At 38.6% G+C, this 16,631-nt stretch overlaps 1 protein-coding gene across 1 annotated transcript; it reads left to right on the top strand.

Moving 5' to 3' along the window:
• Nucleotides 1–12,386: 12,386 nt before the first annotated feature.
• On the top strand, nt 12,387–15,890 carry LOC145097861 (uncharacterized). The gene is made up of 7 exons (XM_079035516.1): nt 12,387–12,740; nt 12,825–12,911; nt 13,021–13,197; nt 13,921–14,091; nt 14,293–14,508; nt 14,731–14,819; nt 15,088–15,890. Exons 1-7 carry the CDS (start codon nt 12,647–12,649, stop codon nt 15,748–15,750), a joined length of 1,497 nt encoding a protein of 498 aa, XP_078891642.1. The 5' UTR covers nt 12,387–12,646; the 3' UTR covers nt 15,751–15,890.
• The last annotated feature ends 741 nt before the right edge of the window (nt 15,891–16,631 follow it).

Genomic DNA, 16,631 nt, shown 5'->3' with positions numbered 1-16,631 from the left:
AAAATACAACAGACACACACCTCATAATCTTCACTTAGCATTCTAAGTTTAAGTCTAGAAATCCTACAAATTCCTAGTTCACTTAAACTAATGCTCTGATACCAACTATGACATCCCCAAAATCTCGGCCAGAAAAGACCGGTTTCATTTATGCTTTTAAAATAATTTCAGAGTAAATCCTTTTGATTTAAAAGGGTTGCGGAATTTGTTCCCAAAAACAAAATATGATAAAATAATATTTACCAAAGCATTTCATAAAGAAATGTATTTTCATTATTTAATCAAAACTCGGGATGTCATGTTCCGATACAGACACAAAAGCATAAACAACAAAAGATAGACCATAAAACAGTCACATATAACAACTGGTCTAATAAACAAAATAACTTGATGATTCATCCATCTTATGCCCTCGCGCCACTACCTGTAATACAAATAAACTGAGTGGGTCAGGCTTGGGAGTCTGGTGAGCATATAGGGTTTTCAACCCGCAATAAATAATTATACTTAATTTCACCAACCAACAATAACCCGATTACCCATTCCCGTTATCCTCACTTTACGTCCCTAAAACAACATCTATATCAATGGACCTAATCTAGGATTTTCATCGGGACGGACATTACTGTAAAGGGGTTTCCTCAATAGTAGATGTCCTATAGGCAACCATGAGGGGGATAAAGTACATCGGTGAACACATCATTCACAACACCTACAGGTTATGAGCCTGCTAGCGTTCCACAGGACTGTCTAGAAAGAGTCTGTGGTCATTATCCATACTCCGCTGAATAACTAGATCAACAACAACAACATCGAGGCCTCTCGTCTGTTTATCACACATCAACTATCTACCCATGTTCTACCCAACATATTAGTAGATAAAAATATATATTTTTTTATCCATAGTTTAAAACATGTATAGCATTATCATTCAATACATATTCCAAACAACAGATGAGACATATACACATAACACGTATTTCATAGAGAATAAATCATATCTATGAGATAGAAGAAACTGAATATACATTCACACATATAACAACAAAATATACACATAACACGTATTTCGTATAAAATACTTTGTAATTATGCGTTAGAAGAAAGTAACTACACCCTCACTTGACCAGAAGATGATCAGACAACACTACGACTTGTAGAAGTAGTATTCTTCAGTAGATCTGGAAGATCTTCACAAAAATTGGCTTCTTGCAGGCAGAGCTTCGGCTCGGGAATCTCACTTCTCGGGATCTTCGGGGATTCGGGACTTGCTTCGGGGTTCGGGAATGATACCGGGGCTTCGGGATATTTCTTTCACGTAAAACGATGCAAAACGGGAGAGAGTGAAGAGAAAATGAGCAAAGGAATCGGCTGCCTTCGCATGCTATTTATAGGGGGCTGAAACCTCGATTACGCTGGGCGTAAATCTAGGTACGTTGGGCGTACTAAGTCTTACGCTGGGCATACGCGACGTCATTGCATGCGTATGTACTCGATTGACGTCATTGCATGCGTATCTGAGGCGGTTCCGGGTACGCTGGGCGTACTCGATTAAGCAGACTTCAAACTTGCGTAACTTTCGTATACGAGCTCCGTTTTTGACGTTCTTTATATCCACGCGTAGGTGAGACTAAGCTCTACAACTTTCTTCATTGGCTGATTTTGAACTTATTTTTATTATTTATTTTTAGTAGGCCGGGACAGGAAAACTCTGTTATAAATTCATAACTTCCTCATTTGACATCCGTTTTCATCTGTCTTTTTACCGTTGCACTACCATTGACGAGATCTTCAATTCTCGTTTAGATTGTTTCGGCTAAAAGCCGCTCGATCTCAAATCGAGTATTCGGGCTGCACACTACTAAGTCGAAACTTAGAAAAATCATAACTTCCTCATACGAAGTCAGATTCGGGCATTCTTTATATGTACGCTCTTGGTTTAACGTATTCTATGACTTTCGTTTAGATTACTAGGGCTAAATATCGCTCTAACGTAAATTCACTTTTTACGTCATTCAACGTCGTGCCGGTTCTATCGCGAAACTTCGACAAATCATAACTTGTTCGTTATAACTCGGATTTCGGCATTCTTTGTATATTTGGAAACCTCGTTTCAACTACTACAACATTATCCATAAATATCGGCTTTATCTAATATTTCATTTTGACGTTTATTTTTTATTCTTAATTCAATCAAGACACACAATTAAGCACAAAACACATAATACTCAAATAATACACTTCTATTATTTCAAAATGGGTTACAAAGGTTAACCTAGACTATTACATCAACATTAATGACAAGCCCAGAGACATAGGCATTACACATAGGCTCTCAGCATGTCCTCAAGAGTCTGTATGGTCCGCTCACTCTGGTCGTCCGTCTATGGATGATAGGTTGTACTGAAGTGCAATCGTGTGCCCAGTTACTCGTGGAACTTTTTCCAGAATCAGGATGTGAAACGAACATCACAGTCTGAGACGATAGAGACCAGAACCCCATGTGCATCAATCTCGCGGATGTATACCTTGGCCAACTTCTCGGCTAATGAGCTCTCCCGAATGGCCAGAAAATGGGCACTCTTGATTAGTCGATCCACGATGACCCATAAAACGTGATCTGCTCCCATTTCCACATGGGAACCTCTAGAGGCTGCAGCTTGTCATGCAGCCTCTGGTGCTCAACATTGACCGTCTTGCAAGTCAGGCACCTCTCCACGTACCAAGGAATCTCTCGCTTCATGCACGGCCACCAGTAACTCAAACACAAATCCTGGTACATCTTGGTAGCCCCGGGGTGAATAGAGAAGCGAGACTTATGAGCCTCCTCCAAAACAATATGTCTAACCCCACCAGACATCAGAACCCAGACCCGACCACAACAGGTCAACAATCCCCGACTATCCTGCAAAAACCGGGTGTTCTCACCCTTAATCCTATCTAGTTTCCAGTTCTCCCGACGCATACCCTCTGCCCGAGCTTCCCTTATCAAGCTCACGAGTGTGGAATCCACTGATATCCTCATGCATGTCACTGAAGTAGAAGTTCCGGCTGACTTGCGGCTCAAAGCGTCCGCAACCACGTTTGTTTTACCGGAGTGGTAAAGGATCTCACAGTCATAATCCTTGACTACATCCAGCCACCTACGATGCCTCATATTAAGGTTCGGCTGATCAATAATGTACCTCAAGCTCTTATGGTCCGTGTAGATGGTACATCGGACCCCATAGAGGTAATGTCTCCAAATTTTGAGTGCGAATACCACCGATCCTAACTCCAAATCATGTATGGGGTATCTCGTCTCGTGCGACATCAGCTGTCACGATGTGTAGGCTATCATCTGTCCTTTCTGCATGAGGAACGCTCCCAAACCTGTGATAGATGCATCACAGTATACACAAAATCGTCCACTCCCTCAGGGAGGGTCAAGACTGGAGCCTCGCACAATTGTTGTCTGAGGATCTCAAACACCCTCTTCTACTCAGGGCGCCACCGGAAATCCACCCCCTTCCTCGTCAGACGAGTGAGGGGTACTGCAATCTTGGAGAAATCCTGAATGAACCTCTAGTAGTACCCTACCAATCCCAAAAAGCTCCCGATGTCTGAGGGAGATTTCAAAATCTCCCACCGTATAACTGCCTCGATTTTGGCCAGATCGACCAAAATCCCATCCTGGTTAACAAGATGCTGCAGGAATCGGACCTCTCGTAACCAAAAATCGCACTTCGAGAACTTGACATAAAGTCGTTCTCGCCTCAAAACCCTCAATAACTCTCGCAGATGCTCCTTGTGCTGCTCTCGAGTCTTGGAATACACCAAGATATCGTCAATGAACACTATGACCAACCGATCGAGCATCGGTCTGTAGACCCGATTCATCGGGTCCATAAATATCGTCGGCGCATTGGTGAGTCCAAACGGCATCACCACAAACTTGTAATGTCCATAACGAGTCCTGAACGGGGTCTTCTCCATGTCCTCCTCCCTCACTCTGACCTGATGGTACCCGGATCTCAAATCAATCTTGGAGAACCAAGATGCTCCCTGTAACTGATCAAACATGTCATCTATCCTTAGGAGTGGATAACAGTTCTTCACCGTTAACTTGTTCAACTCCCGGTAGTCTATGCACATCTAGTGCGATTCATCCTTCTTCTTCACGAAGAGTATAGGTCCTCCCCACGGAGAACTGCTCGGACAAATGAACTACTTTCCCAGCAGTTCCTGCAGCTGTAACGACAGCTCCTGCAACTCTAGTGGTGCCAACCGGTACGACGACTTGGCGAGAGGGGCCACACCAGGCACTAGGTCAATCCTAAACTCGACTCGTCTCTCTGAAGGCACTCCAGGTAACTCCTCCGGAAACACGTCAGCGAACTCCCTAACTACTGGGACCTCAGAAACTGAAGGCTGATCCCAGATCCTCGTATCCACCATGTATGCTAGATAACATGCACACTCGTGCTGAATGTACTGCTGAGCCCTGGCAGCTGAACAAAACCCGAAACCTGATTTGGTGCCCTCACTATAAATCACTAGTTCTCCCCCACTTGGGGTTCGAACTACAACCCGCTGACCCTTGCAGTCGATCATGGCACCGAACTGACTCGGCCAATCAATACCCACTATCATGCCGACATCCCCCATAGGGATAGGAATCAGGTCAATCGGGAAGGGAACCCCGAATATCTCTAATGTGCAACATCGGTAGACTAAATAAGTAGAAACCCCATGTTCATTGGCGATAGAGACTAGCAACGAACACTCAAGCTCCTCTACCGGCAAACAGAGCTCTCTACTGAAAGCCTGAGAGACGAATGACCGACTTGCACCAGAGTCGAATAATACCAAAGCAGGTAATGAGCTCACTAAAAACGTACCTAATACAGGTATACACATATAAGCATAAGACAGGTATAATCAACAAGATAAAAGGATACAAACATACCAGCCACCACATCTGGTGCTGCCCTGGCCTCCTCGGCTGTGAGCTGGAAGGTGCATCCCCGATCCTTCTGGGGCTCTGCTCTATCCTGTCTCCCATCCGTGATCCCCAATGTAGCCAGTGCTAGAGCCTGCGCCGGCCTGGCAACTAGCTGCGGACAGTTGGTCTTCATATGACCAACCTGATGACAGTGAAAGCAAATCCTCATATCCGGGGTAGGGGCGGGCTGGCGGCACTCTCTCACATTGCGCCCCTCCTTGCTACATTTGTGGCATCCATTACTCGATCGACATGCTCCAATATGAACCTTCCCACACTTTCCACAAGTGCGGGCACGTTGCCCTCCCGTCCTGGAATCAGCAACATTGAACCGCTTCGGCGTCGGCTGCGCCTGCCATGGGGCCTGTCTCAACTCTCATAACTGTAACTCAATCTTCAAATCACGTCGCCTCGCAGCCTCCTGAAGCTCCAACAAGGTATCACATCTCTTTTTCGCAACAAACTGTCTGATATCAGTCTTGAGCATGCTCAGATAACGAGTCATCTGAGCCTGCTCGGAAGCAAACTCTGAGCAGAACATCGCCCTCTCAGTAAACAACCTGGTGATCTCCGTCACCGACTCCGTGCCCTGACGCAGATCCAAGAACTCAAGTGCTAGCCTCTCCCTCTCCACCTGTGGAACATAACGGGTAATGAACATGTCCCTGAACTGATCCCAAGTAATCGTAACTCGTTGTTAATCAGTGTATGATCCGGTAACCAGTGTCCACCAATCCTTTGCTCCGGACCGTAACAGGTTCAGAGCACACCTCACCCTCTGATCACCAGGGCACGAACATGTGAAGAAAAATCCCTCCAGGTCATACAACCATCTCATAGCGACGATCGAATCCTAAACCCCGTCGAAAGTAGGGGGCTTCGTGTTGTCGAAGTCCCGCTACTGAAAAGCCCGAATGACTCATCCCCGTACTGCCGTTACAGCGGATGTCGCTGCAGCGACAATCGTCTCAGTAAGGGTTGCATAACGCTCGTCAAAGTACTCAACCATGGCGATCTTAATAGACCCAAACATCTCCAGTAACTACACCCAGAACAGAGTAGCAACCTCATCATGCAGGATCTCACGAATCCTGGCATCAAACTCATCCGTCCCCATCTGACCAATGACCTCGGGCGGTACTGATCCATCCTGACCACCAGCTCCTGATCCGGATCCAGCCCTAAAGTGACTCGTAACCACCATACTGAAAATATACCAAGAAGAATATCAGATAATCCGCATAATAATTGGGAACAAACTCCCAACTAATCCTAGGGATTGTGACTTCCTTGACACGTGTATGGGTCATGTGCTTTCAGTAGTATGGGCCCATACTACCTTCCATACCTACTCATATTTGTCTCAAGTATCATCATAACACCCTAATATACACATGCATGGTGACAACTTATCCCTCGCTCCTAGAGAAAGGCTAACTATTTCATAACTGGCCTAACGACCTCACACAACCCACCCATGAAATTTCCACCAACCCTACAGCACTCGTATATGCTAATCATACATAACGTTGGACCCTATAGACTTTCGAATACCTGATTCTACCCTAAGTCCTTCATCAAAAAAGAATAAGAAATAAGGCCAAATCAAATATTCTCGGACTATAAGATCTTTATTATGTAAAAATATGATGCATTCACTAAGCGACTATAGTAATGATGTCAATTTCATATAAGGAAAACCCTAGGCTATCAGGCATCATACAATCAGGTAAATTTTACCTTGTAATTCCTGAAGATCCCTAGCCTAGTACTAGCATGATGTTCTACATATCAAGATATCAAATAACTTAATGGTATTTTGGGGTTTACTTACTGGCTCCGACTGACGGTACACATCACATACTCTTTACTTATTTTGAGAATCATTTGAAAATCATTTTGAAGAATCTTTTCCTTGATTTAAGATTGGATTCACACAACTGTTCCTCCAATTCACTCAAACCAAGGCTGTAATACTAACTTGTAACAACCATGAAAATTTACCAAAAAATTAAACTTTTCAAAACCAATCCAGGTAGATAAAATTATTCAAACACCAACATAGTTCACAAAATGTTTTCAAAATAGTTTCCTATCAGAGTTCCCAGAAATCCCAAGTCATAAAGTGTGAGGATGTGTACGTTACGCCTTCGCCTTTCCATGGTCACCTGAAGTACCTGAAACAATAATCAATAAATGTAAGCTTGAAGGCTTAGTGAGTTACCCCCAAAATACCAACATATACAAACCAAAAAATATAATAACAAACAGTATGCATAATGAGCCTTTCGCATGACTGGACCGCCTCGCATGGCCTATAGCCTATCCTGACCGCTCGTCGGGCCTTCGACATGACTGGACCGCCTCGTAGGGCCTACAGCCTATCCAGACCACCCCGGGTATGTTGGCCTTCAGAACAAAGCAGGACCGCCTCAACCCAACCACCAGACAAACAATCATGTGCACATAAGTAACATATGCTAGCATATAAATTTATCAATCGACAGCTCTAATAAATCAATTAGCATAGCATCATCCTATAACCAGGATACCAACATAGTAGGCCACTAAGCATACTATTATCCTAAACTACCAGAGTGCTAATCAATAAGCATAGCATGCAATAAACCTGGATACAATCCGAAGGGCCGACATTGGTGCCTTAGACCCCGTTGATATAATGAGAATAACTCACCTTGCAAGCAGTGCAAAATTGAACTGAGAGTCTCCAACCGCTGCCTCACCGACAACCTCGACTGTCTAAAATGACGAATACTAAATTAATAAGTGGAATCTCAAAATTGCCAAAGGGTCCATATTGTCCATTTCTCTAATTTGGCCCCAAGGCCCAATATCAATTCACTACCCAAAGTCCATATATATAAGCCCATCAATGGACCAAATTTTCCAATTGGGCCTACTTCCTAATTGGACCTTACCATAGGACCCCTTATCAAAACTGACCCAACTTCAATTATTTAGGGCCCAATGAGGCCCAAGTCCAAATAATCTAAAAGCGACCCAAACCTGAAGCCCAAAAGTCAAAAGCCCAACAGAGGACATAGGCGGGGCGTACTCCTGTTCTGTGTTGACCGCCATCGGGGTGGTTGACCCCGTATGCTAGGCATACACGAATTACGCTGGACGTACATGGGGTTTTACCAAAACCCTAATAAGTGCTTAATGGCTTAAGCACTTAAGCCCAAACTCCAGATCCATCGACCAAATGTGCCATAGGACTATAAAGTCTTAAACTTTATCACTTTGGACGTCCATAAAGTTCTTAACACATGGTCTTAATCCATTAATACCTTCCTACTTCATGCATGAGACAAATCTAGCTATTGAGACACCATTTTTATCACTTAGGACCTCTTCTAAAGTCTAAAAGGACAACTCATTTCGTCCAAATCATAACATGCACCATCTTGGGACTTTTGGGACAAGAATGCTTCCAAAAAGCTAAAATGACTAGATCTATATCATACAAGTATAAAGCTCCAAGCTTTTTACCTTTTGGAGCTTCTAGGGCACAACACAACTTCAGATCTATAGTCTTGTTCTCATTCTCCAACTACTTGATGCAATGCCTTCACCTTCAAGGGTTCAAAATACACACCAACTCACACTCATACACAAAACTAGGGTTTGGAATGGTTTCTGGAATATGGAGGCTAAGGATAATCAGAGGAAATGAGCCATAAGGGTGTTTAAATAGTCCCCAACCATAAATATTAGGGTTTTCACCTAACGTGAGTACACCCAACGTACATGAGTGTACGCCCAACGTACTAGGGCGCGCCTAGTAGCCTAGTATGATCAGCATACCCTTATGTACGCTCAACATACTCCTTCCTGACCCAAATTTGCAACTTTATCCCTTAAACTTCTCATGGCCCAACTCATCCAACTCCAGGGACTACAAATGACAAATAATAAAAAAGATGAGAGATTCGAAATAGACCTGCAAAGCTCGGGATGTTACATCCTTATTCAAGATCATAACAATATGAGCATAACAATAAAATAAATAATATAGTAATAGCTCGCATACCAGTCACGACGTCTGGTGCCCGCTCGGGCTCCTCTGTGGTCAGCTGAAATGCGCGGCTCTTCACCGCAGGAGCCTCTGCCTTAACCTCAAGTGTTCCTTTGTCACTTGATCTGTTCCTTTTTTTCAGATGATCCAAAGCAATATGAGATGATTCGTTCCTTTGTCACTTGCTCCATAAACCTCAAGTGTTCCATTGAGATCTAAGTGTTCTAAAGGCTCCATGAAAATGCTCAAAATGCTCGAGTCACATTTAACAATCCTTGTTAGGATCACTACTAGCCCAATAATGCCTACATAGAAGAATAATGAGGTTCCATCTTCAAAAACCAGTTGGTGATAAAAGGGATTACCCATTGCCTTACATGCTAGCATCTAGTTTTTCTTTTTGTCGATGTGGGATTGAGTTTGCACCCAACAATCCTCCCCTTAAACCCAAGTTCGGCCCTTAGCCTCCCCTCAATGACTGTTCATCATATACAATCCTTTTTCATATCGCCGATACTCTCAGGACACACTCACCTGACTTAGGCCATCAGGAAGACTTTCGATACAAGGCTTTAGGATCAACTTCTTTGGACTGGGAATTACCGGGGATTGCACCACCTGCACCGACCACATCATTCGAGCTATGATCGTAGCTTTGATACCACTTGTTAGGATCGTTACTAGCCCAACAATGCCAACATAGAAGAACAATGAGGTTCCATTTTCTAAAACCAATTGGTGATAGAAAGGATTGTCCGTCGCCTTATATGCTAGCATATAGTTTTTTTCTTTTGTCGATGTGGGATTGAGTTTGCACCCAACAATGTATGATTGTGATTATTAGTTAATCTTGAAAATAGTTTTTGGCCATAAACCCAACTAACACTAGTGATAACTCATTCTTAAGTTCAAAAATGAAATAATTATATCTTCTTATCATTTTTATTTTTACGGTAAGTAATTAAACTTTGGTTTAAAATATTCTAATTTGTTATGTTTATTGCTATAAAATTTATCGTCCTTTTAAAAAAAACTTTAGTTTATATAATTTAATTCATTACTAATTCGTTACATGTTAGGGCCTAAGGTTCTTTTACGAGTCGTCTTGGACATTTGAATCATTAGTACCGACCCTACAAATATCCCTGTGTATCCATTTTTCCTAATATTTTCTAAAACGATGTAGGACTTTTGAATTAATGAGTTAGGACGCAAAATAATAATAATAATAATAATAATAATAATAATAAATAAATAAATAAATAAATAAACGTCCATCGAATTAAAATGTTTGTTGCTATGGATAATTTTGATAAGACATAACCTACTTTTAAAGCAAAGAGTCGGGGGTTTATAGAGAATGCCGGGGGGTAAGTAGATCATGCACGAGTACCGACATCTTTTGGGTGTTGGGTGTCCCCCCACGGCGACATAATGCCTCCCTCGCCTTCTTTTACTTTATTAACCCACATGATTATAATTCATAAGTATTTTCCTATGTTTTTCTTCGATTGTAATGTTTTAACTCCTTTTTACATTTTCCTTTTTAGCAAGTTATAAATTTATAAATAAAACAATCTCAAAATTTATCTTAAACGAGATATTGTTTTTAAAACTAGTGATAAATACTTTGTGTTATTAGAACATCTAAATTGTCAATCTTATGTATATTGTTTTTGTTATATTATTTTTTCATTTAAAAAAGCTTTTATAAAATTAACTAATTTACCTTTGATCTATATAAAGTATTTTATAAAGCCTTCCAATCTAATTTGTTATATTTACGCACATATACTATTTATGAAATTAAGACATATTTAACAAAGATATTAAATAAAAACTATGTATAATAATATATGAAATTACACAAATGTTACTAAATCTATATATAGTCTATATTTTGTTTTTATTTCATCGCACAACCGTTAAAATGCTTAAGTGGTTCTTAGATTATGTCTTGTGTATTTTCATACAAATATGTAATGAGATGGTATAAGGAGACAATGCCTTTTTTATATGCAAAACATCAAGAATGTCTCTATAGAATTAAAATTGTCACAAACAAATAAAATGGAAAAAGATAAATATATAGGGTATTTTTTTAAATAAAAATAATAATAAAATCATTATGTTTATAATTATAAAAATATCATATGATCGCAACAAAATAAATATTTGATATTGGAGATTAAAATGATAAAATATAATTAGTGAAAAAATAATAAAGTTTTAGAGGTTAGGCATAATAAGAGAGTAAAAAAATTATTAAATAAAAGGAGTTAATTATACAAAACTTAAAACTCAAAAACCACATTTAGTAGAATACTATAGGTTAATGATATTATTGATATAGAAAACAATACTTTAATTTTTGGAGTTGGATATTAATATTTGATCTTTCAAAAGAGTTACTATTAAAAATGCTTTTATACAAATAAAATAGTAGAGCATGAAAACTTAATTTTTATCTTAAGTAATAAAAATCATATTCGATTATAGATTTATAATTCAGACCCTCATATGCTAATTTATTACTACGTATCATACTATCTTATAGATTAAGGATGCAAATTGATGCACAAATTCTCCCTTTTGCGGTGAGCTTGTTGGCCTTGTTTTGTAAAAAAGATGGATTGATCCTCAATAATGCTTCTCGACCTTCTTTTTCAGTATTAATGGTATTCCTATTTCATCTTTTTTGTTGAGATCATATATATCTACATGTTTTCCTTCATCTATGTTAACCTTCAACTTAAACACGCATCATGATGAAAAGAGGAGGAGGTGGAGCACCAAAAGACATAATCATATATTATTTTGTATGATAACACAATCGATTTGAGATCAAAGTAAATAACCAACAATCCCTAGGATATTAAAAATCACATTCCAACTATCATACAAGTACCTAAAAATATAATCACAAAACCCTTAAATAATATGTTGTCTCGTGACCCTTTAGTAATAATGAATCATATATACATGGTTCATGGTTGAACATTATATGGTAAACAAGCAAAACATTCATACTCACGATTAAAAAAGTAACTTGTAAATCTTAAAGAGATATATTGAATCTATATCATAATTATTCTTTTTTAGATTATACTCATGATCGTTTATTGGCGGGTACTTTGAGTCGTAAAAAGTTTATCTCCAAACTCACGATCATATTTTCGCAATAATTGTTATTATTCTATTAAAATCTAAAGAAAATTGGGTTTGTTATAAAACTCCATCACTTCATAGAATATATTTTTAGCGAATAAACACTATATTTTATCATTTTCTTCCTATCAATTGATTTTTTTTTTTTGGAAGGAAGATTGATAGTTTGATACTCCTCCTCACACACACACACGTACTACCGCCTAACTACATTTCCCTTTTTAGCTTATTCTATTACGTTAGCACACTGCCTTCTGAACTTCTCTTCTTCATCCTCCCTTTAATTTGTCCCTTTTTCTCTCTCTGTTGGTCTCATCAAACGTAAAAAAAGAAGAAGAAATTCTGTCCTCAAGGAACACGTTAATCATCTGCAGAAAGTATAAGAAGGTGGCGAGATTTGCTTTATTCTTCCTCTTAAATGCAAACTTTACGTTTCATAGTCGAAGAGCAACAACATGATCAGCAAAAACTGGGTGGGTTGTCTCCCAATTTTCTTTCTTCTGTGTTCTGGATCATTATTCTCGTTGGCTTCTGCAACACCACCCGCAAGTAAGTCCTAATAAATCCCCAAACTTGTATTATTATTTTCTTGATTTGATCGCTTAGCTAAGTGATTGCTTGCTTCAATTGCAGAAATTGTCAGTGGCATTGCGTCGAACATTGCGTCTGCGCTTTTCAAATGGCTGTGGTCTCTTAAACCCGCCACCAAAATCGGCATGGGTTTGTTCAATTTCATCTCTTTCCCCATCCCCTCTGTTGTAATCATGATCTACGAGCTAGTAATTTTGAACTGGGTTTGTGTTTTTATATGTTCTTCACATCTATACAGCTGTTTCGAGTCGCTCAATGGTGAAATACGAAGGTGGATATACTGTAGAAACTGTGTTTGATGGAAGCAAACTCGGGATCGAACCTCACTCTGTGGAGGTAACTCCATCTGGGGAGCTTCTTATCTTAGATTCGGAAAACAGCAATATTCACAAAATCTCAACACCTTTATCAACATGTAAGTATACTTCTTATAAAATTTAAATTGATCATATGGATCTGATATTATAAAAATCCTACATGTGTTTCATGTTCCCCTTGTTTTCATCCTCAAGTTTTGATCATGAAAACGACTATTAAGTCATAGTTTATCACTATCATCTTATATGGCACATTTAAAGCAGCATGCATGTTTCTACAGTTTTGTTAATCGTTTTGAATATTATGACTAATGATTATTGTGAGTTCAAGAATAAAAAAATATGTGAACTTCATCCTAGTTGCTATGAGTAGATGAATCAGGATTAAGTTGCTTCATGAACTCTCTAAGAATATAATAGTTGATGAGGGCTCCACGTTCAGGATTTGATTATGCTTTTGTTTAGAAGAATACTCATCTTTAAGTATAGAAAACTTGTTTCAACTATTTATTAGAATTTATTCCATTTTTCTGTTCATATGCTAGCCTACTTTTTTTTTAATCCTAAAGCTCAAATCCTGCCAATGAATGAGTAAACTTTATTCTCTTTAGATCCAGTCCAAACTCCCTTTTTCTTTCCTCATACAATATACAAAACTTTAAATCTTGTAAAATAAATTTACTTCTGCGTTTATTCTTATTCCTTTTGTCAAAATGTTTGTTTTTTCTTGGAAAACTTCATGATGCATATTCCTATTATGGGAGCTTAATTTGGTTTTGATCATCCATAAATTTATAAATTAAAATGAATGATTGTCACAGATAGCAGACCAAAGCTTTTGGCTGGTTCAGTTGAAGGGTATTTTGGTCATATTGATGGTAAGCCAAGAGAATCCCGGATGAATCACCCAAAAGGTCTTACTGTGGATGACAGAGGAAATGTATATGTAGCTGACACCATGAATATGGCTATCAGAAAGATCAGCGATTCAGGTATGTTCTAAATAGAAGGGTAAAATAGTCATTTACTCAGGATCAGAAAAGAAACAGTCTCTATGTATCCAACACTATATCCATACATGACTTATTGGAAAAAGAAGAAACAACCCCTTAATGTAGGAAAAACTTAATTGGAAAAAAGTTATAACTTTTTACAAATTTACCCTTTTGGTTTATATAATAAAATACATGCAGGGGTTGTAACTATAGCTGGAGGAAATTGGGCACGTGGGACAGGTCACATTGATGGTCCAAGTGAGAATGCAAAATTTTCAGATGATTTTGATGTGAAGTATGTTGCTAGTAGTTGCTCTATTTTAGTAATTGATAGAGGAAATCAAGCAATTCGAGAGATCCAACTTCATGAGGATGATTGTTCTTCTTACCAATATGATGGAGAACACCATTTAGGTAATATATATATATATATATATATATATATATATATATATATATATATATATGTTCACTAATTGAGATTAGTATTTGGTTGATTGATTATGTGTTATGTTTATGCAACAAAGTTGCTTTTATGTTTCATTCCAAAACTAAAATATGCAAAATTCCTGTTTACAATCTGCATATTTTGGTCAAAACTTTGTTGCATTTAACATTGGTTGATTATTGTTTCAGGAATAGCAGTTCTTGGTGCTGCGGTGTTCTTTGGTTTCATGTTAGCCTTGTTACAACGAAGAATTTGTGCAATGTTTTCATCAGAAAGTGTAAGGCATCTTTTCTTTTTTGGATAAATTATGATTTAAAAAGAATAAAAAGATGATGGGAATATGGAAGGAAAAACATAAATGTTAGGACTTTATAATGGGGAATGCTTGTTACCCTGGATTTCTCTATTAAGTCATTCTTTCTGTATTAAGTAAAAAAAGAAATTGCCAACTTTATGTAAGGGCTAATCACTTATTTATTCAAAGAAGATATATAATATATTCCATTTCTTTAATATCTTTATTTTATTGATTCCTAAAATAATAGGATCCAAGACCAAATATGAGCAACATTCCTCCTACATATCAAAGATCGGTCAAAGTCAAATCAGTAAGGCCACCTTTAATTCCACCAGAAGACGAACTCGAAAATGAAGAAGAAGAAGAAGGTTTATTTAATTCACTTGGAAAACTTGTTATCAAAACCGGAACAACTCTATTCTCTAATACTTCCAAAAAGAAAAAACTCCACCCCCAACTTCAAATGAATTACCAACAACCCCCTCAACTTTCCAACACTTGGCCTATGCAAGAAAGCTTCATGATTCCCCATCAAGATGCTCCTCCACCGCTAGAAACCCCAAAACCATATGAGCCCACGGAAAGACCTCGACCTTCTAAGCAAACTCGGTATCTTTACAATGGGCAAAATGGTCAATACTTCAATGTACAACAGCCAATGCACCCAGTACAACATCAACATCGTCAACAACACCATCAGAAACATTATTCAACAGGTCCCGAGACTTATATTGAGGAGAAAAGTGAAACAAATGAGGTTGTTTTTGGGGCGGTTCAAGAGAAAGAGGGGAAGCGTGAGGCAGTGGTGATTAAGGCGGTTGATTATAACAACCACCACCCGAATTATGGGAACCAAAATGTCCGATCAAGGTATAACTACATGGGTTATGCATATGGTGAGTACTCGTGATGAGTTTTTTCATGTTTTGTAAGAACATGTATGAATATGATATCATTATAGTCTTATAGGTATGTTGTAGTATACAAGTTTAATGTTATTCGTGTAGTTTGTAATATTTTATTATCCGTAGTAAATTACGGTTTTATGTTTGATGTGATATATGACTATTTATGGATGATAGGCGTTACACAAACACAACTTAGGTGGTGTATGGTTTTTTGACAAATCTCTTTTTGAGCACTTATATCTGCGGCAGGAAGACGTTTATGCTTTGCACGTTCTCACAGACTGTTTGTCTTTTAGAAGACCTCAAACGTGCGCGTCCTCTTCTCCAAAAGTGGCTATCATGATAGACACAATTGACAATGGTACATGTGTCTTTTCGCAACTTAATCTTGCAAAATTTTCCATATGTGAAGTTTCACGAATTGCAAGGAAAAATGCATTCTTGTTCAAATGGTCAACAACGACCTAAATCATGTTTAGTGTCTATTTTCTCTAGAAGACTCTATGGATTAAAGCAAGCTTTAAAAGATTGGTACAACATTGTATATGAGCATTTTTGCTCTTGGGATTCACAAGAAGCTTGTGTAAGGATACTCTTCATGTTAAGAAAAAAGGTAGACATGTTATTGTATCTTTCTATATTGGCGATATTTTGGCCACATGAGATAAGGAACAAATGGTTGAGGATTTCAAACTAGAAATGATGCACGTTTTTTAGATGACATATCTTGGTCTTATGTCTTCCTTTCTTGAAATGGAAGTCCATGAAAGACAAAATAAAGTGTTTTAATTATTTACCGGAAGAAGTATGCAAAATAATTGATGGGGGAGTTCAAAGCTATAAATGCACCAATGGAGTTGATAAAATCCACCAAGGCCATTAT

The sequence above is a fragment of the Lactuca serriola genome, chromosome 4, assembly GCF_051521515.1.
Source record: "Lactuca serriola cultivar US96UC23 chromosome 4, Lser_US96UC23_V15, whole genome shotgun sequence".
NCBI classification, from domain to species: Eukaryota; Viridiplantae; Streptophyta; class Magnoliopsida; order Asterales; family Asteraceae; genus Lactuca; species Lactuca serriola.
The sequence above is the reverse complement of the archived record's forward strand: the minus strand, read 5'-3'. Positions and strand labels throughout refer to the sequence as shown.